The sequence below is a fragment of the Notolepis coatsorum genome (assembly GCF_963971535.1).
Source record: "Notolepis coatsorum genome assembly, chromosome: 8".
Classification (NCBI taxonomy): domain Eukaryota; kingdom Metazoa; phylum Chordata; class Actinopteri; order Aulopiformes; family Paralepididae; genus Notolepis; species Notolepis coatsorum.
This window is the reverse complement of record NC_140172.1, coordinates 84,531,809-84,554,453: the sequence shown is the minus strand read 5'-3', so window position 1 is coordinate 84,554,453 and position 22,645 is coordinate 84,531,809. Positions and strand designations below refer to the sequence as shown.

The 22,645-nt window shown below is 39.3% G+C and overlaps 1 protein-coding gene across 2 annotated transcripts in view; it reads left to right on the top strand.

The window, feature by feature from the left end:
* esyt2a (extended synaptotagmin-like protein 2a) overlaps nt 1-22,645 on the top strand; it is a 225,570-nt gene that overhangs the window by 145,739 nt on the left and 57,186 nt on the right. For both annotated transcript variants that reach the window (XM_084320890.1, XM_084320891.1), the window contains exons 10-14: nt 4,341-4,517; nt 5,945-6,027; nt 12,715-12,763; nt 14,860-14,949; nt 16,810-16,905. In XM_084320890.1, the coding sequence (XP_084177016.1) occupies nt 4,341-4,517; nt 5,945-6,027; nt 12,715-12,763; nt 14,860-14,949; nt 16,810-16,905 (495 nt within the window). The remainder of the gene's footprint in view (nt 1-4,340; nt 4,518-5,944; nt 6,028-12,714; nt 12,764-14,859; nt 14,950-16,809; nt 16,906-22,645) is intronic.

Genomic DNA, 22,645 nt, shown 5'->3' with positions numbered 1-22,645 from the left:
GGTTGTCTCCATCCTCTTGGACGTTTGGTGAGTTTTTAATGCACTCTGTTCTATTCCCGCCGTGGATATCTCTCTCTCTCTCTCTCTGGAGCCAAACTGGCCGACTAGCTGTTGTAGTACTAGTAGCTAACGGTGTGTGGCCTGGTGTCAGCACCTGTATTGCTTTTCTCATGTTGTACAGTTTTTCAGTGGTAGCCGCATAGCTTGCTTCTGCGTTAGCTAATGGTTAGCGATAGCCGGGTTGAGCTAACTGTTAGCCAGTTAGCTGTTTAGCTACGACGTTAGCTGCCGGCTGCGCTCGGCTGGGAACGTTAGTTTGATGCTATCAGTTAGCCTAGAGTTAGCTGTTAGCTTGTGCTACGACCATTGACATTAGCCGTGAGAATAGCAGGGGGTTCTGGCACTCTGACTACGACATCATCTTTGACAGAAGATGTAGTCGGGCCTGCACCATGACAAGGCTCCGGCCATAGCTTCTTTTTGTCCCGCCAGCGAGAGGCCTTTCGTCAACGTGGAGACCTGTGTTGCGGCCTTTCGCCCTGCGTTCCTCGTGCAGGTAAGATGTCATGACATTACCCCACTCTTCCTTCCTTCCCCTCCCGAATGTTTTGTTAATAACGATGTTTTTTTCCAGGCAAAACATATGTTACTTCACAACATTTGGAGATACGACATGTGCTGTGTGTGAATTGTCTTGGTCGTTTGTGTAGCTTGGGTAGCGTTGGGCCGTTGGCCAAAGCTGTGTGTGGCCTGGTGTCAGTACCTGGCTAGCCTATTTAGCTGAATGCTGTTTAGCTGTTTTCTCTGGTATAGACCCTCTTCTCTTTGGATTTAAGTGTTGATCTTTGTCCTTTTGGATCTATGTATATTCATGTTGCCTTTGTGAAGTTATCTTTTCCTTCTGTTTTGTTCTTCCATTAAAAGTTGAATATCCTTTTAGGGGCTCATCTTTGCTTATCTCTCTCATACATGCTCTCTCTCTAACACACACACACACGACAAACACACATGCTCTCTCTCTCTCTTTCTAACACACACAGTCTGCCTATGGCTGCCTTTCTCGATGGCTAGGCTGTGCTCGCTGAGTCTGTACCTAGTCAAGGATCTTCAGTCACAGTGCTCAGGTATTCTGCCACTGTGTACTCTCTGTTTAGGGCCAAATAGCATTTCAACTTCTCCAATGTGTCTCTCTCTCTCTCTGTACACTGTATATTGACTGTAGAACGGGAGCTCTCTCTCGCTCTCTCTCTTGCTATATGTTGACTGTATCATGCCCAGCCTCGGGCAGCGCTATTATTTAAGAATATGTTGACTGTATGAAAAAAAAAAAAAAAAAAAATATATATATATATATATATTTTTTTTTAACCTTTTTTGGGGGGGGGGGGGCTCGCGTTTAAATCTTGCACAGGGCCTCGCATTTCTCTGAATTTTTTCAGACACCGAATTTATAGCATTGAAAATAATTACTTTGAAAACATGTATCTGAATTTTTTCAGACACCGAATTTATAGCATTGAAAATAATTACTTTGAAAACATGTATCTGAATTTTTTTTGCTCCGAATTGACCTATGTGAAATAAAAAGTCAGTGTTTAAAATTCAATGTAAAAAATTCGAATGCATAATAAAATTCAATGTAAAAAATTCGATGCATAATTGTGGTGTATAAAATTCAATGTAAAAAATTCGATGCATAATTGCGGTGTATAGAATTCGATGTAAAAAACCATCATCCGGGCTACCCAGACAGGATAAGCAATCGAGCCTGGATGCAATCGAACTGACTTCTGCCCTATCACTGCACGGCTTTGTCAGTCATGTGATCACACCAACCCGGGTGAAAGATGGCGGTATATATACATACGGTGGGGAGAGAATATACGGTGGGGAGGAGACTGTACATTAGGAGGGGGTGGGTGGGTGGGAGAGAAATATACATATGGTGGGGAGAGAATATATACATACGGTGGGGAGGAGACTGTACATTAGGAGGGGGTGGGAGAGAAATATACATATGGTGGGGAGAGAATACCGTATATACATACGGTGGGGAGGAGACTGTCTTTTCCTTTTGAAAGTCCACACATTGTTTTTTGATTTATCTGTAAACAAAGACCAAAAATAAACTATTCATCATCAAGAGCTATTTTCGCAGATTTTTCTGGAATCACTAGAAATCTTCAAAACTATACTCATATTCAAAACGGTATAAAACGGAAATGTACTGATGAAAAAACTATCTGTTTTGTACATGTTGACTGCAAGCAAGTCATTGATAAGCGACGGGCGTATTAGACACATAGCCATAATTTAAGATATAGTTTATGCGTTCGCAAATGTGCTCGTCCTCATTGATTAGAGTGGTGGCATCCAAGCGATAAATCGCGCACCCCCTGCTGGCAACCAATGTGTTAATAATAATAATAATAATAATAGTTTTCATGCATGGATTACTAGATTTCAACTACAATGCATCCAATTTTCCAATTCTTGGTAATTTCCTGGTTGTTAAACAAGGTGAAAATGGCCAATAGAGAATATGAAATACTGACAGCACAATACTGATGTAATTAACCTAGCCATATTTTCTGAAAATGTGCCTAAAAGTACATACCTAAAGTAAATAAAAGTCAGTTGAAGATTGCTCCACTTCTACAAGGCCCATTTGCATGTTCCTGGTATCTAGGGACATCTGTGGACCTCAGGGAATGTATTTCCCGTGTCAGAAAAATTGTGTCTGTTACTATGCTAGGACAATCTGGCATAAATTGTATTGAACCAAAGTAGAATATAAATTATTACAATTTTTCTTTATCTTTTTTTTTTTTTTATCTTTGATGGTGAATAACACCATGCTAACATTGACCAGAAGTAGCTCATCCAGCACCTTCTTGAGATCAAGTGTACAAAATCTACTAAATCTAAGCAAATTAATAAAGGGGAGATGAGTTACAGGTTTTTTTTGTAGACACGGTACTGAATTTTGCCATCCGGCCACAGGCAATTTGAAATATGAATATAGAATATCAGGCCTATAAATTATCTTATTATGGCCAAGTCATACATCTATGGATTGGGCCAAATCTCCTCTTTCCAATGGCAGAGTTCAATTTGGATTTAGTACCACATAACAGGGAAGCAAAGACTGTGACTGAAATTGTTCGACCCGTGAGACATAATCATGAAAAATATCGTTGAAAAATTATTTCATGCCACACGGCTCCAAGTTTGACAGGGGCTGGCGTGAGCTGGGTAGTGTAGTTTTATGAAATTCGAAAGCCCTGGGTCTCTTCTTTCATAGGACTACACACATGTATGACAGCTTCCTTTATTTCCGTCTAATTCATCCGGTTTCCGAGATATTTATGAACTCATATTTAGCTAATAACACTTCAAATCATTGGTAAACAAACGTAGTGTGTGAAAATATACACTTTGACTGCTGTTTTGATAGGGTTAGGGTCTTTACTCTTGGCTTCATCTGAGAAAAAAAACGCTACATTAATTAATACAGACTGTATTGATCTATTTATGACGTGATATTATTTCTGTACCGGAGCGCTCAGGAGTCAGGACCGCTCAGGGGTTAAAGAACAATTTGTTTTTAAATGCTTAGGTTTATAAAATAGACAGAGGTAAAACATAGGCCACGTTTTATCAACATGAAAATAAATAATAGAATAACAACAGACTGGCCCCTGACACCATGACTCAATGAGACCTTCTGATAGCAGGTGGTTACCATAAGACGTTTTGAAAATGAAAGTGAAAAATACTGTCAGCTTTAACTAATGGACTGTGAGTGAGCAGTGCTAGCGTGTACATAACTGCATATATGTGTCAATATCTCCTGACCCCTGTAGATTATATTAGGGGCACACAATACTATAATTTTATTATCGCAATACTAGAATCACGATATTGTAAGATCACAATATTACGATATTGTGTTTTATTACCTTTTTTCCACCTGCAAATTATGTCCCCAACAGAAAACGTTGTTAACATCTGCAATACAAATATATATATACTATCTTCTGTTTTATCTAATAAGATAACATTTTCAGCCTGTTTATCTCATTTATACTGCAGTAAAATTGTCGAGCCAATTTTTTTTTATATGTATATATATATTACAAATAATTAGCTTGACAATATATATATATATATATATATATATATATATATATATATATATATATATATATATATATATATATATATATATATATATATATATCTCAATACTTGGTGCCACTGTATCAATATAATATCGGCAGACAAAATATTGAGAAATATGGCTGTACCAATTATTTCCCCCACCCCTACACCTTCAGGGTGTGCTGCGGATCCACTTCCTGGAGGCCCAGGACCTGCTGGGGAAGGACAAGTTCCTCGGGGGGCTGATCAAGGGCAAGTCGGACCCTTACGGAGTCATCCAGATAGGCAACCAGCTGTTCCAGAGCAAGGTCATCCACGAGACGGTGCACCCCAAGTGGAACGAAGTCTACGAGGTACAGTAAGGGCTAGAGATGGTTCCCAACCCTGTCCCTGTTGATTTGATTTGATTTTAATTTGATTGAAGTTTATTTCAAGTTTATAATGTTTTAAATGTAATTACAATATTGTAGTTACAATTTCTCTAATTGAATTAACTTAAACTAGAAAAGTAAATACAAACTAAATTAACAATGTAACTTACAGTTTACGAAGGACAGTTCTGAAGCACAACTTATAAGAAATGCCTCATCCTTCCAGTCGGGACCATTTGTCACATAGTGAGAGCTCCACAGCTCAAGCAAACCCCCACAGGGCTTGTATTTTGGTTTTGCACTTCTTGTTCTTTGTTATGCTATTGCTATGCTATTGTTGTTATGCAAAGACTAGGTGATAGATAAGTGCCGGTACTTGGCACGCCGCGCACGGACGACGAGTCGAGTGAAAGTTGTGAACGCATTTTTGTGTGCGCGCGCGTGCACATCCGTGCGCGTACTTCTGCTCAGAAAACTGCTGGGCCGGCGTGGTACCCGCGTGGGACCACCACTGCACCACTGCCTGTCATCGAGCGTGCGCGGGAATTCTTTTTAGGGCGGTTTTGGCCCAAAGTAAAAACATAGAATTCACTGATTTCCTCATAATGGCAAGGTCACCATTATTAATAAAGCAGCCCACAGAAATGACACTCCTATGCATAATGATAGGAATGGTGTTATATTGGTGGATGACAATGCAAATCTAAATGTGAATAACACACCTCTTGCTATGGCTAAAACGATAAAGTTTCGACTCACATGCCCATTAAAAATATATTCAGTAGTCATATCAAAATGGTTGTATTTTTTCTGCACATTTTTTTTTTTTTAAAGTGGTGTGTTATTCACATTGTCATTGCTATTGTCATCCACCATTATAACACCAATATGAGAGAGGAATGATGAATGATCTTTTTGTTCTTAGTTATTTTCTGTTATTTTGTTTGTATTTCTTTTGTCTTTTTCATGAGTATTGTTTTTTGTGTTGACATTTTTTAAAGAAAATTACAAAAAAGAAAAAACAGGGGCATTGTAATTATTACAAAATGTACTTCAAAAGGCAACAACCTACATCGATCTATCGATGTTCAGTAGTAAACAAAAAACAGTACAGCTCCCTGACTTGGTTTAACCCTTTTTTCTTTTCTTTTTTAATAACCATGGAGTTCTATGACTTCTGGATATGAGCTACTTCTGGTGTTAGCTAGATGGACCATACATGTAAGATAATGTTTGAAAATGGTGGGTCTGAGTTTTGAAAATGTGAGTATGAAAAAGTGAAAAATTCAAACTAGGGAAATTGATAAATAGAATTGTATGAAAGAAAATGAAAAATTGATCCAAGAAGACTGTCCTGTGTTCAGTGTACAGGTGTCCTAATTGTGTGTCTTTGTGATTGTGTTTCTCAGGCCTTGGTGTATGAACACACAGGGCAGCATTTGGAGATTGAACTGTTTGACGAAGACACTGATAAGGACGACTTCCTGGGAAGGTACTGTGGGATTTTACATAACTGTGTATACAGACATGTATTACATTTGATGGGTCTGTTTTTTTGTGTGTGTTTGTTTGTTTGTTTTTCTATGTGTCTGTCCATCAAGACATGTTTGTTTACTACCATTCAAAATAAAAGCCATGAACCAAAAACCAGAATACTCAGTGGGGTCATGGAACAGTATTGTCCTGTCACTCATAACCTCTTAACTGGCACCCAGAAAAGTGTTTTAACTTGAACTTGAGGACTGCATACTTTCTTTTGCAAAGCTTAGCTTTATACTTATAGCACATGCATGAGCCTGGTCTCTTTTGAAAGATAACATTCTGAAGTTACTAATGCAAAAAAGGAAAATCACTTTTAGTCCTAATTAAATAGAGTAACAGAGGTCTGAACTTGAGTTGAACTTGAACCTTTTCGGTAGTGGTTGCAATATAACAATTTTTAAATAAAATGTTAGGTATAAGCTGGTTCCATAGCCTGAAGTCTTATGTACTACAGGTCCGAATTTTATAAAAATCCGTTCAGAAATGGGTCTTTGAGTAAAACCGATGACAAATAAAAAGCTCTCCAAATTCCATTTCCTCATCCAGCTGTGTGTTCTGAAGTCTGATTCACTTTTGGTTTTGGTTTAAGGTTCACCTAGTTCCCTTATTCACCCCCCCCCCCCCCCCACGTGGGGTATCGTTGGAAACGTACACTCGCTGGCTACAACGCTGACCAATCATCTGACCCGCGGCGCCTAAAAAGCCCGAGACGCTAGCCGCTCGCAAAGTGCTGTGACTTTTGTGCATTCCGTGCATGGGCATGGCAGCCCGTTCCCGGGCCCTCACCTGTTAACACTATGCTGTCCGTCCACGAATATATACGTGTTTCGGTGCCATGCGTTGTGGACCAGAGCCACGTATATACTTGTGGCAAGTTGTTATTGTTTTATTCCATATTTATAACGCTATTAACGTCCGCTATCGAGATCCATGACCTACCCACATATTTGATTTTCGAAACATGCACTACCGGCCAGATCCGCTTAGGGGCGCCATCGCTCCACTGCAGTATCATTGAGGGGATTTAAAAAAAACTTCTTTTACAGTCCAGTCGGCGGATCATATGAGCCTCGATTCCAAACGAAGACCCTCCATCTTTGATCCAGTTACCGAACGTATTTTTCAGCCTGGAATAATGGGATTTATGATTAGCCAATGGACATATCGTTCTACCAGAATCTGATGACTAATGAAGAAATGCTGCCGGCGATCACATGGCCTGACGGTAGGACACTATTCCCCCAAATTACAGCTGGATTGGACATTGTTTTAAAACTTAACGTGATGATCAGTGAACATGGCTGATTGAACGCACACTATATTGCTAATCAATAATACTAATCGGCGTTCCCCGCCGCCCCCATTTCATCCATAGATGCTCTGTAATAGTCCGGATGCTACGCAGTTTGTTTTATTTCATTCGTGTATATATACAGCAGAAATGGCGTTTGATATAATCTATTATCTAGCTTCCTGGAAAAAAGACTAGACGAAAAGCGCGATAAACCTTATATTCACGACGCTATAAAATGACAACCAACCGATGGATTTTTATTTTCTTTAAGCCATTATGAAGGCACGGTTTATGCACTCAAGTGACAATGAGAATGGACAGATAGCAATACTATAAATTATATATATATCTCTTAGAAAGTACATAGGTTTGTAAATAAATTGCCGCAAGACTGCGGACGCCAAAGTGTTAAGAGGTTTTAATTAACATTACTGTGTAAATAAGACACATATTGCTGTCAAATAGAACAGGAGCTGTATTGACATCACCTTTGTAAATGGCTAACACATGTTCTTCATTTAAGCTGTGATTGTAAAATCAAATGAAGCCTTGCACTGAAGAACCATATAAATCTGTTTAACCTCTTAAGCCCTGGCCCTATTTTCTGAAAATCCACCTAAAAATACATACCTAAGTAAATGGAAGATTACTTCTCCACTTCCACAAGGTCCATTTGCATGTTCTTGGTAACTAGGGACATCTGTGGATCTCAGGGAATGTATTCCCAGTGTCAGAAATATTGTGTCTGTTACTAGTAGGGATGGGTACCGAATTAGGTACTTTTAAAGGTACCTACCGAATCACGTCAGTACTACCGAGTACCGATTCACGTGAGATCCGCCTGTGCCAGATTTCGGTACTGTAAAAAAACGGCAACGTCAACGTTGACACGCACAATATACGCTTACCTAGGATTTTACTTATTTCAACAACAAAGCAGTCGGGGCAATGGCAAGCCGAAAACGGTCGAAAAAGTGTGGTTATTTGAAGTTTGGATTTTTTTTTACAACTAAGGTAGGTAGATTAAATGTTTAGAGACTAAAGTACAGAAAAAAAAGCTACCGTTGGGTACAGTTACTTTTTTATAATATACATTTCTCCACCATTTTTCATCAGATTGCAACGCTGCTTTTTGCTAGACATTCACAGAAAGGTAGAGAAACTAACTGTTCTGTTTTATGGCAATAATGTTCAGGTTTGTGGGATATGATTCCGAAAAATAAGATAAATAAAAAAGTCAATCTAGAATCTAGAATCTAGATTGACAGGGGCTGGCGTGAGCTGGGAAGTGTATTTTTTTCTTTTTTATTCGAAAGCCCTGGGTCTCTTCTCTCAAAAGACTACATTCAAGTTAGGTTGCGCCAAATCCTTGTGTCAATCCTCTCCTTTTTCCGACTCAATGCCCTGAGATTTCTATAATCTTATATTTCACTAATAACAACCCAAAAATGGCATATGGTCATAAATCAATATTTTTCAGAGTGTTGTATATTTTTAGCGATCTTTTTTAATCAAACGTTTTCAAGTATTAACATCACTAACATGTCACAAAAGCATGTAGAATGTATATTATCATCAATATGTTAGTTTAGCAATAGGTTAAAAGTACCATTAGATAGTTTTAACTTCTCGATTAGCTGAAGTCTATTTAATAATGGGAATTGTAGTTTTTTGCTGCCATTTTGCCGAGTGGATGCATAGCTGTGGATCAGCGTTGGAATTATTCCGAACTACACTTCCTGTCAGATACTGTGGGGGTTCAAAGTTCAGCGTTCTGAATGAATTATTTCAATAACTGTTATTATTCGGGATAATAAGCCACAAAAGGTAAAGTTTTTGACAAATATTGAAACGCAGTTAGTTTCTCCTCCCTATTGTTAGCATGTAGCAACAATTAGATCTGAAATTAGTTTAAAAATGGTTGCACTGTGGTGAAAATAAAAAGGTACAGTAAATTACAGTAGATATCATTATCTGTTCTTATGCACGCCTGGTGATACTAAATCCAAATTGATCTCGGGCATTTGAAAGATAATATATGTATATATATAAATGTGCAAATTGGCTATAATAAGGTAATTTATAAGCATCATGTTCTATATTCTATAATAATATTTCAAATTGCATTGGTCCGGATGGGAGAATTCAGTACTGTATCTACAGAACCTTCTGTTTAATCATCTTCCCTTTATTAATTTCCTTAGATTTTTGTACACATGATCTCAAGAAGGTACTGAACAAGATCAGTGGCAGTTTTCTAAGGTTGGTCATTATTATCATGGTGTTATTCACTGTCAAAGATTCAAAGAAAAATCATAATTCATATTCTCCTTTGTTTCATCACAATTTAAGCAAGCCTAGTAATAGACACAATATTTCTGATACTGTGAATACATTCCCTGAGGTGCATAGATGTACCTAGATACCAAGAATATACAAATTGACCTTGTAGAAGTGGAGCAATATTCCATTTACCTAGGTATATATTTTAGGCGAAAATATTCCACGGGTGGAACAGGTTAAGAGGTTAACAGACACAATATATCTGACACTGGGAAGTAATTCCCTTTACTTGGGTATGTACCTTTAGGTGAATTTTCTGAAAATATGACTAGGGTTTAACAGGTTAATTTACCTTCACTCAATTGACATACCATCTAAAGAAAAACAAACCTGCCAACCTGTACTAGGTACGCAATTTGATCAAAGTACGCTGGTACGCTTTGCCACAAAATATGCAAAAAGTTGGCGAACACACAGTAGTTTAACAAGTGTTTTTATGTTCCGCTCATGGTAATTCACAGTATTCCAGAAAAGAAAGAAAGCTTTTCATAATCAAATCAATTTGCACATTCCATGACCGAAAAGGAGAAAATAGTATATTGCACTCAAAACATAAATAAACGGTTTATTAACACTTTAAGTGCCGAAAACGTGTTTAGGCATCCTTCCCCGCCATGCTCAAGTTGCCGAGGACGCCGTAACTCGTCTTTAATATCAATATTTCAAAAATCTGTGATCGGAATCATATTTTCCATCCGCAGCCTTCACACACAGTTCTGAGCTCCTCTCAAACCTCTAGCGGTTCAAGAGCGCCATCTGGTGGCCGATCGGCGCAATCGCCAAAGAGGAAGTTACTAGGACGATGTGCTATTCACCCATATTACTTCCGGGCACTCTCTATAGGTCCCGGGACTCGATCTCGACACAATACATAGCGATCCGTTGCCAATAACTCGATAAACAACATGATTTGGACGTATATACTATTATACAACCTGGAAATAGATCGCGTATTTCTACATCCCATAATAGGAATATTTCAGTTCCACGCTCATCGTCCAACGGCACGAGGAAGATACGGTAAGATTCAGCGTTATTTTTGAACGTGTTCGATATAAACTGCTCTGATGATCATATCACCCACACTAGATGAATGATATAACGCTGCCCACGGAATTATAAACAATCCCCCGCCCATCCGGTCATCACCTGATGATGATAGGTAGAAACTTCTAGAAGTACGTCCAATTGAAAATTTTGATGTCGCACAGATTCCTACCAAACTGTATTTCATCATCAATATAATGCATTTGGGGCTATAAATCACGTTCTGGAGAAAGCTGCAGAAAGACATGAAAACATACTTATACTTTAGACCATATTTTACTATGAATATGTGAATGAAAAAGTTTAACGTTGCTACACAATGAACAATACATATAGGACCTTGAATGGGCCCTAATAATGGCAATTTAGCAATAGAATTTAAAAAGTTATAGCCCTGCAAAGAAGGGGAACTTTTCCATAGACAAATAGAGCTGGCAAGGGATGGTATATCATGAATTTAGCCTTAGGCAATCAAAGTGTTAACTCATTCAGTGCCACCGCTTAATCCACGAGATGGCGCTAGTGCGCCACCGCTCTAAATCAATGGGGGGACTGTGAGATTTGTGAGTCCTTAAAATATATCTTATAGTATAGCTATGGGTCTAATACCCCCGTCGATTATCAGTTAGTTGCATCCAGTCAACATGTATAAAACGGATTGTTTTTTCATCGGTACATTTCCGTTTGATAGCCTTTTGAATGAGTATAACTTTGGGTGTCTCTGAGTAATTCCAGAGAAATACGGATAATAGCGTTTTAGTGGAATACACTAAATTATTATCGTATCTTCCTGAAATCAACGCTAGATTATCAGTATTATCCTTCCTCGTGCATACATGAAAAGAGCATTGGACCGCGGGGCTCCGCCGCAGCCTCCTCAACACACACACACACACAGCCGCGATTGTGGTAGAAAGACATATCAGATCAACAATCGAATTTATATATAGTTGTCTTACCTTGTATCTGATGTAATGCAAAAGAAATAATCCAATTATCTCATCGCCATTTGAAGTACTGGGCGCGGAGGTCTGTGCCACGTTCAACAGCATTGCATATTGAGGGGGGGGGGCTGGCAGATGCATCCGTGTATCTGCCTACCTCGCCTTAGTATTTAAACCACGCCCGCACGGCTTGGATTGTCTCAGAAAAGAAACTAGACCATTCCCAATGGGGTGCAATACCAACTGGAAGGTGTAGGCGGCGGTATTTGCCCTTTTGCAAGCTCAGACCCATTCCCAACGATAACATCAGGCTGGATGGATGAAAATTAATGGCTATCACTAATAAAATAAATGACGATTAAAACCCGACTATACTCAGGTCTGGCGCTCAAGCGATGGCGAGTTAACCCGACTATCATCGTGACTGGCGCTGAATGAGTTAATAGACTGTCAATTACAATTACTTAACAATCAATACTTAGAGTAACATGAGAGGAAAATATTCTGTCTGTAGAGGATTCCACAGTTTTAAGCCACATACTGAAATACACATCAGCTTTTAAAATAGTCTTTGTTGAACATAGATTTGTTTGAACAATCATTTTATTGGTTATGCCAGGTTAAATAAGCAGAATTTAAGATATTTAGAGAAGGAAAGAAAGTAGTCACTTTGTTACTGCAGTCAAACAGTTCAGACAAGCTCACTGGGGGTTTAATCCAATCAGATTGCGGCTCATTTGAAACAGCCTTTTGGAGCCAATCAAAGACTCTGCTTTTTCACCCACCTGCATGTTGGTTAACCCTTCACTGGTTTTATTTGAAACCTTTTTGGCAAGAATGAATCATTGTTATTGGGTGAAGAAAATATTATATATCTCCTACGATTACCTATTGGACTACTTTTTGTGAGTAATTGCTGACTATTAAAATGCAGCAGTGGTGAATACAGTACAATAACAGTGCAGTGAGTCAGTCTCTCGGTAACCATATTCTTGTAATGTATTTGCAGTCTAATGATTGACATGTCAGAGCTCCAGAAGGAACAGAAGGTTGATGAGGTAATAATATGCATATCATCAGTCTTTTTGAATGTGTTTTGTTTGAGTTTGCACCAGCCTACAGAAACACTCAATAACATAGTAATCATCTTTGTCAGTGTTTCCCAAAGGTTTTAGAATTGACTTGTGGTGGTAGGCGGCACAGCGTGTGACGGCAATAGGGAGGTGTAGTCTGACATCACTTTAGTTTCCCACGTGGTCCACACGTATAGGGATTTGTATTATCGGCTATTGTAATAAATCTGCCTCATGAACATTGGCAAACTTTCCATTACTGCACAAAATGAGTTCCCTTCTATCACTAACATTATTGTTTGAGCATTTTTGGTTGAAATAAAGTTAGTTATAACGTTTTTAATTAGTTGTTAAAAAAGAACTACACCTACCAGTAGAACGCCTGTTGTTCAGTGCTGTCGCCTAATACAGCCAGGAGTCTACGCTGTGGTGATGTCAGTCAGCAGCGCCAAAGTGAGTGTGCAATGTTTTTTCATGTTGAGCTATAGATTGTGGATGAATACACACAGAAAGGTACACCATGCCAATGTTCATGCTTTATTTGTTTTAAACGAGACGATTTAGAAATGGGTCCATTGGAAATACATGGCAATTTCAAGGAGGGTGGACCACACAGGGAACACCAATGACGTAACCACTACACCTCCCTATAGGGATGAGTTACGATATGAGATTTTGAGTTGGAACTATTTTGGGTCTAGCTTAGCTAACGTTAGTTTAGGTTTTTACTGTTACCGGTACTTGGGCATACAGGGATGGCGAGGATGCAAAGTATATTAGATGCATTCAGGGTTCGCACAAGGTCCTTGAAGTGCTTAAAGTGCTTGATTTTTGACAAAAAAAAGTTGAGCCCTGGAATACCTTGAAATTATTTTAACAAGGTGCTTAAAAAGTCCTTGAAATTCAAATCAACCATTCGATTGAAAGTTTTATTCATCCATGATAAAAAACAAAAAACTCTTGAGTCAAGAAATACATATATTTTAATTTAAAGTGTAACTAATTGTCGGAAATTGGTTTTAAGCCATAAATATTGCATCAGATTTTTTTTTCTATAATAACGGCATTTAAAAGTGAATTGTATCCTTTTAAATGCCCTTTTTAAAATGAAAGTGCTTGGAAAAGTACTTGAAAGTCCTTGAATTTAATTGTACAATGTCTGTGGGAACCCTGTGCATTGGGACCCATTGTGCATGTGGCTGTTGGTGGGAGTGGCACTGGCTCACACACAAAAGGTGGAGTTTTCACTGCACATAGAGACAATGTAACTCACGAGGGGAGTCGTCACAGGGCTGAATAGCTGGGTATCATAGCTTCTAAAAATGTAAGGTCCATGCTGGTCTGTGTGCATTATGAAATGACAATTGCATGTCATTGGAATTCAGATTTTCTTTCTACTTGGGCAGGTCTTAATCTACCTGGGCGGGCCTTTGTATGTAACTGTGTTGGTGTAACTGTGTTGATGTAACTTTGCATTGATGTAACTAAGGCTGAGACCACTTATCGATTTATCGATAACTGTGTAAATCGATAAGTGGCGTCACTTATCGATTTATTTGCATGTGTAAAAAAATAAATAATAATAATAATAATCTTTATACTATACTAAAATACGAGGTCTTGTGGCATGTTTTAGTTAAAACATCCCCATTTTTCAACATCCCCCTGCATTCAATATGCAGTGCACTCCATCACATCCGGAGACCACTGACTATAAAATGAGAAGGATCACTGTGGTAGTTTTGAATGGGGAAATCTGTAACACTAAAGATGGCGGCAACGACAAAGAATTGCTGCAAAATAAAAAAAATAATAATAAAAAATATCTATTTATCGATCATTTGTTCCCGATTTATCGATTCTTCCAAATGGCATATCGTCTCAGCCTTAATTGGAATTCAGATTTTTTTCCCCCCCCTACCTGGGCAGGTCTTAGTCTACCTGGGCGGGCCGCCCAAGTAGAGCCTTTGTATGGGAAACGCTAATGATGTTAACTTTGTGTAGATGTAATTGTGTTGATGTAATTGTGTTGATGTAACTTTGCGTTCATGTAACTCTGTGTGGATGTAACTGTTTGCCAGTGGTTTGTGATGGAGGAAGTGGCTACAGGGAAGCTGCACCTGAAGCTGGAGTGGTTGTCTCTGCTCCCTTCACCTGAGAGGCTTGATCAGGTAATGGGGGAATTATGTTGATGATATTGTACTATGCTGTATTCAGCTGTATTTTACTCCAGTGTTTACATACATGACTAACGTAAACAAACCTTCAAAATACATTACCATGTCATATTTAGCCATTTGACCATGCATTGCTACAGCGCTATAGGTGGAAACATCTCCTATGTGTTACATTTTGTTGGTGGGGTTACCATTTTAGTCACATTTGGATCACAGATCAGGATTGGGCCTTTTAACCACATATCCATTGGGCAAAATGGGGCTAGTTTTGCATAACACGCCTGACGATTGCATACCCAAAGTAATTTGCAATTTATTATACTTTATACTTATAGCACATGTATCTTGTCTCTTTTCAAAGGAAACATTCTGAAATGTCTTCCACAATAAAGAAGGATCACTTTGAGTGCTAATGAAATAGAGTTAGAGGTTTGAACACACTGAAGTAAACGTTTTTGTGTACTCACATTTCTGTTTACTTGTTGCCAGATGCCTGTTTTTGAGTTCCAGCTTAAGGCCTCTACATGCTACAGCAACTTCAAAGCAACTTCAACACAACATCAGCGTGTAGACTGTGTTGTGAGGACGTTGCGTACATGTCCCCAGAATCTAATCTAAACCACCGTTGCGTTGATATTGCGTAGCAGTGATTGGTTGGTAGTGAATGGGGGTGGGGCTGTCATAGAATAATATTGGTCCCGCAGCGAGGAATACCATCCTCCATTGTTGTAGCCAGCCAGCGTTGATGCTAAATAATTAGCGTCACATAGCTGGCCTTTTTCTGAAAACCCAAGCACATATTGTTCCATAGCATACGCCTTCAGTTGATCATGACAAATCCTCTCTTACCTTGACGATTAAAAAGCCTCCATAATTTAGTAAATAAAGCTGTAGCCAGCCAGCTAGCATTGGTGCTATTCAAAATGCTATCTACATTAGCTACATAGCTAACCAACTAAATACAATGGTATCCTGAGGTAACGTTAAATACAATGTTTGCTAGTCGAAATGACTGGACACACACAGGGACAAGTTAAACATCAATCAATTAATTTATTCCAACAGGTAGTTTGAGCTGCATGTGAGCCGAGGTCTTTCTCTCCTCTCCATTGGAAACTAATGACGTTACAGTAACGTTAGCTCGAAAAGCACAGAAACGGGCAACAGAAGTTAAGCTGCTAGCAACAGACACTATAACACTTCCGGTCGGGAGATTTCAAAATAAAAGAGCGACGTCTAAAAGCACCGGAAATATGTTTATTTTGTACATTATCTAACGTTAACACTAACTTCTAACTAACTTTGCGCGTTGATGTTGCAGAAGCATAAAGGCAGAGTGTCTACAACACCGTTGCTTTGTCGATGTTGTGTTGCAGTTGCTTTGAAGTTTCTGTAGCATGCAGAGGCCTTTAGAGGTAGGAGCTGGAAAACATTTCAAGGCTCTAGTCAAGACAAAGGACTTCCCTGGCTTCTTCTACCCCTCGTTGCAATCAGCCCTTGCATGGGATAGCACTGGCTCCAGAATGTCATTGCCTACAAAGGTGGTCAATCATTTTCGCCCTCAGCCGTGACTGGTCCGTTCAAGACCCGGCCAAACCGGACATGGTCACTTGTCTGAATGGCTTGTCAAATGACGCTCGTCGGATGTTTCGTCGTGTAACTCGAGACTGTAAGCATGCAAATAGGTTGAGTAGGGTGACGATCGAAAGGCGTAAAATTCAACTTTCCAACAATGTATTGGTTGATCAGGAAAAAACGCAGCCTGGAGCCGGCAGACGAGGGCAAAGTCCTGCCATCGGGCCGTCCGATGCTTAAGAGGTTAACTGACTTATAATTCTTGGTCTCACCCCACAGGTACTGACCAGTGTGAAAGCAGACAAGTCTCAAGCTAACGACGGCTTGTCTTCGGCTCTGCTAGTGGTCTTCCTAGACTCCGCTAGGAACCTCCCGGTAAGTCCTCCCCGGTGACCCTCTCCACAAGCTACACCAACAGTAATAATGTTTAATAGGATGGAATATATTTTGTATGGGGGATGGGCATAAGGAATTGAGTACTAGTTTTTATTACCAAAATGTTGAACCACATTTGGCATATTGCTTTTGTTTCATCCAAGACTCAGGAAAAGAAGATCCATGCACGTTTATTTAATGAAACAAAAGCCTAGCTTTTGGTCATAAGACCTTCATCAGGGCAAAACATTTAGTCAAAAGACTGCAACAGAATTTTATAGTTAGAGAAATCCCTCACCTGAATCCTACAGTTACAATTTAATCTTATGTGGTGGCTTTATTGACATGCTGTGCCTTTTCTGTGGAAGACCTCAGACTCTTTTGGGCGGCAGCTCATGGCGACGTGCTTCGGCTGTGTGTCATCCAGACAAATACTGGTTTTCAAGTAACTAATTTGTTGATGCACTCTGGGCACTTGATCACTAAAATGCCGATCCTTAACTTTAGATGTTGAAAAGCCACACACTTTTAATACTAACGCTGGGTTAATATGTAGACACTGAAATGTCAAATAGGGGAGCTGCATATCTACTCAGATGGATAAAACACTGTGTTGGCTTAACCTGTAGGTTGTGTTGTATTAGTAGATTTTAGGGCTGACCTCGACTAGTCGAATAGTCAACTAATCGATCGAAAGGAGCCGTAGTCGACTGCCAACCTCTTAGTCGAATGCAAAGAAATAATATATATATATTTTTATCATTCTGTCCAAAAGCAAAGGGGTATTTATGGAAGTTAGCTAAAAACACATGGGACCACCGTTTTACAACACCAGCGTTCCCGCTAGCAGTCCTGGTCCTATGGTCACCAACCGTCCACACTGCTATCACGGAAACTCAACTATTTTATGGTACTGCCTAGATCCCTTCACCTAGAGATGTTTTTAAATATATTTTCAATTGAGCAAAAGAAATTTGCTAGTTTTTCCAAGGAGACATCAGTGTTCACCGTTGGGGTGGGGGGTGCCTTTGTGGCAGGTAGCGATGGGTACGGAGTCCGGTAATTTTAAGGGTATCGACCGAATCACGTCGGTATTACCGAGTACCGATTCACGTGAGATCCACCGGTGGCACATTTTGGTAATGCAAAGAATTTAAAATACTTAATTTAAAAAAAAATTATATATAAAGTCCGATGACGTCAATGTTTAGTTTACCGCAAAACGAAACCTATGAAGTGTGCCGCACGTTCACGTCAACGTTCACGCGCACAGCACAATACACGCTTACCTAGGATTTGACTTGATTCAACAGCAAAGTAGTCTGGGCAATGGCAAGCCGAAAACGGTCGCAAGTGTGGTTACACTTTACAAAGCTAGATGCAGACAACGGTCGCTGCAATATTATATATATATATTAACAAATTGTTCTAAATAAATAATGATAATCATTTTTTTTTACAACTGATTACATTTTTAGAGACTAAAGTACAGAAAAAAGGTACCATTGGGTACCGGTATCTGTTCAAATGTGAACGGTACCCAACCCTAATAGAGGGCCTCAGAACAATTACAGACTACAACAACAACAAAAATCCATTTAAAGTGTAACACTTTTTCTATAAAAAACAGCATTTAAAAGAAAAATAGTGCTTGGGAAAGTACTTGAAAGTCCTTGAATTTAATTTTGCAATGTCTGTTGGAACCCTGGAATGCTGTTCATTGACTACAGCTCAGCATTCACACCATTTACACCAGGCATTGCAGGGCCATGGCTAAGAGAATAGTCAAATACTCTAGCCACCCAAACAACTGCCTTACCGGAGTCTCATGGCCAGTACAGAGAGACTCAAAAGGAGCTTCTATCCAGGCCATCATGCTGCTCAATGTGGACTCACTGTAATATGAAAAGTTGGCATTCATTGCACACAACATCCACATGCACACTCACTTTAAACATTCACCTTAAACATTCATTCACTTTAGACACTTTTTAAACATATTTTATCTATTTATTCCTACAAATTGGCACTACCTCTTCTACCTCATTTTGTACATTTTTGTTTTGTATATTTTGTATGAAGCACATTCTTAGGAGGGTCATACAGAACAAAGCATTTCACTATAATGTACATGTACGAATAAAACAAAACTTGAAAACCTGAAACTTGTAGGTAGCAGGAACAGTTAAGGTGGGGGGATATGGTTTATCAGTAACTTTTAGGTGGGAAATTATGACAAGTTATGGCTTTGCAGCTTGGCCAACAAGTAACGACACTTTGTCAGATCACAGCCTACTGTACATCCTTCTGGGTGATGGGATCTAAACTACCTTCTTTTATTATCAGTGCATTTTCACATTCTTCGCCTGGAAAAGGGAGAGCTTCTCTGTACTTCCCTGAAATCTGATGTGTGATGTCACTAATCGATCTTTTCATAGTTCAATATGTGGTATTTTAAGTAGTTTATTGAACAGTTTGGTGGAAAAAAACATTTATACAAATTGTTATTCAACATAGAACATTCATTAAGGGTTTAAAATACATATGGGTGGGTTTTTTATAAATGGGATACTTTAGTGACATATTCTCTTTAAAGATACATAGTGTAGGGTTCACCTGTCTCTTTTCAGCCTCCTCTTTTTCTATGCTTCTCTCTTCTCTCAACTTCCTCCTCTTTCCGAAGAGTGTCTTCGAGGGAAACTTGGGGTCTGGCTACTTAAAAGAGAGGCGGGCGGCAGGCCTTGTGTTCTGCGAGAACACGGCCTCTCTCTATCGGACCCTCTTTGTGAGTCCACTGGCACCCCCCCCCCCCCCCCTGCATCATAGAATTTGCTAGATTTGTCCTGTTTTTGGTTTGAAAACAAAAAGCCAGAACAAACTGGTTTTGATTGAATGCCTGATGATGATAAAGCATGATGATTGCATCTTGTGTTGCACGGTTTGAATTGCTGGTATGATTATTTATTACTCATTATGAATGTTGTTCACAAGTTGACCGCAAAACTGAGGACCATGGCCATAAAAAGTTAAAGTGAATAAGGAGAGGACTAGGAGGGGGACTGGGTGTACAGGACAAAGTGAATAAGGAGAGAACTAGGAGGGGGACTGGGTGTACAGAACAAAGCCAACCAGCTTCAGCCACAGCTCATTCTCATTAATCACAAAGTTTACACAGAGGGAAAGAAATTATCTGATCATTTTTTTTTTTTTTTTTTTTGCCTTGGTACCAACAGCAGTGATCTGTCTAGCTAACAATCAACAAATTAAGATATCAATATCGTTTTGAAAAGATATTGAGTTTGGCTGTGGCCCAGTCATACTTAACTAATAAATTATGCACCAAGACTATCAATTCTTATTTTATTCTATTATCCTCAGATCTGACATATCTTCAGGCGTTACTGCTACCCATTAGTGGTCTGCAAGGGCCCAGCCCGAGCTCATGACGTTCAGGCCCTGCCCGACAATAAGCCCGACTGTAATGCAACATTTGAAGCCCTAGCCCGAGTGATAACCCAAAAAATATTATTATTTAGACTTAAAAAAAAAAAATCTTCTTTTTAACACTTTAATCGCCATAGGTTAAATTCATAATTTACCATCCCTCGCCAGCTCTATTTGTCTATGGAGAAGTTCCTCTTCTTTGCAGGGCTATACCTTTTTAAATTCTATTGCTACATTGCCATTATTATGGCCCATTCAATGTCCTATATGTATTGTTCAGGGTGTAGCAACGTTAAACTTTTTCATTCACATATTCATACTAAAATATGGTCTAAAGTAGGGGTGGACGGTATAAATGGTATAAACGGTATGAATTTGCTCTACGGTATGGATTTTGACTATACCGTGTAACCGGTAGAGCAGCTCTAAAAGAGCAATGACGTCATGTAACCACAGCGCGACTATTTCAATCGCATTTGCCCCTAAAAATAGATAGAATTAGTCATAGATAATAGATATGTGCAAACTGGGAAAAGTTATTTAGGAGGCTTCGCGCAGTGGGCGTGTCAACACGCAATTGTCATTTCATAATAAACACATATCACCGCGGTGCACAGCAAGTTTCAATTTCAGTTCCTGCCATTTTTAACCAGTGGAGAAAGGTAAGGGATTTCCCTATCGTTTTTCTTATATGAATTATTCTACGTTAATAAAACATACCTGATGATCAACTACAGTTTGCTGTAAACATTATGATATGTGTGTAGTGTTATGATAACGACGGCTGCAGCGGGAGGACGGCTGCAGCAGTGGAGTTGCGAATAGCATGTAGCTGCAGAGCCGCAGAACCATGGGCGCTTTTAGGTCTGGTCACAGGCCCGCTCAACAGCGCCCCCCCACCCAACGGCTGAATTTCCAATGGCTCCTGAAAGCGCCCATGGTTCTGCGGCTCTGCAGCTACATATGCTTCTAGCAAAATCCAGCATCCAGCCTCGCTGTTTGCAATGGGAGCAGCACGGAGTCTCGACTCGGGACTTATTTTATTTGGAATATAATGACTTTATATGCAAAAATAGCCTAGTTTTAAGTTAAAATATTATAAATCTACATGCCTTGAGGATGTCATTCTTTATATAGCCTGCCTATCAGGCAAAAGAAATTATTCGAAAGGAAACACTGATACCGTGATATATACCGTTACCGTCTATGCTTCAAATTATACCGTGATATAAATTTTAGACCATACCGTCCACCCCTAGTCTAAAGTATAAGTATGTTTTTATCGTTTTCTGCAGCTTTCTTCAGAACGTGATTTATAGCCCTAAATGCATTATATTGATGATCAAATACAGTTTGGTAGGAATCTGTGCGAGATAAAAAGTTTCAACTGGACGTGGTTCTAGAAGTTTCTACGCATCATCTGATGATGACCGGATGGGCGGGGGATCGTTTATAATTCCGTGGGCAGCGTTAGATGATTCATCCAGAGTGGGTCATATGTTCATCAGATCAGTTAGTATAGAATACGTTAGAAAATAACGCTGAATCTTACCGTGGCTTCCTCGCGCCGCTGGCAGATGAGCGTGGAACAGATTTTTTTCTATTATGGGATGTAGAAATGCCCGATCCATTTCCATGTTGTATAATAGTATATACGTCCAAATAACGTTGTTTATTGAGTTAGGGCGAGCGATCTATTATCCAGTGTTTCAAGATGGAGTCGCGGGAGCTATAGCGAGTGGCCGGACCACATTTGGATGAGTACTACCGGTTCAAAGGTTAATATCCGGTTGGCGATCTGCCAACCAGATGGCGCTCTTGAACCGCTAGAGAGTTGAGAGGAGATCAGCAGTGTGTCTCAGGGCTCCGGAAAGGAAATATGATTTCGATGACAGATTTTTGAAATATTGACATCAAAGACGAGTTACGGTGTCTTCGGCAGAATGAGCATGGCTCGGAATGACGTGAAAACTCGTTCCCAGCGATCATAGTGTTAAATATTCGAAACACTGTTTTATATGAACTTAATAAATAAACAAAAATGAAAATGTCCAATAGGTCTACCTAAATAACAGATGGACGCATATCGCGCTGAAAACTAACGAAGCATTATATTAGCCAAATATAAATTTTTGTTTTTGTTTTAAATATTCTAAACACTATTTATATATTAACTTAATGAATAAACCAAAACGAAAATGTCCAATACGTCTACCTAAATAACGCATATCACGTTGAAAACTAACGAAGCATTATATAGCCTGTCTTATGCGTCTTTCTTATGCCGTCTATTTCC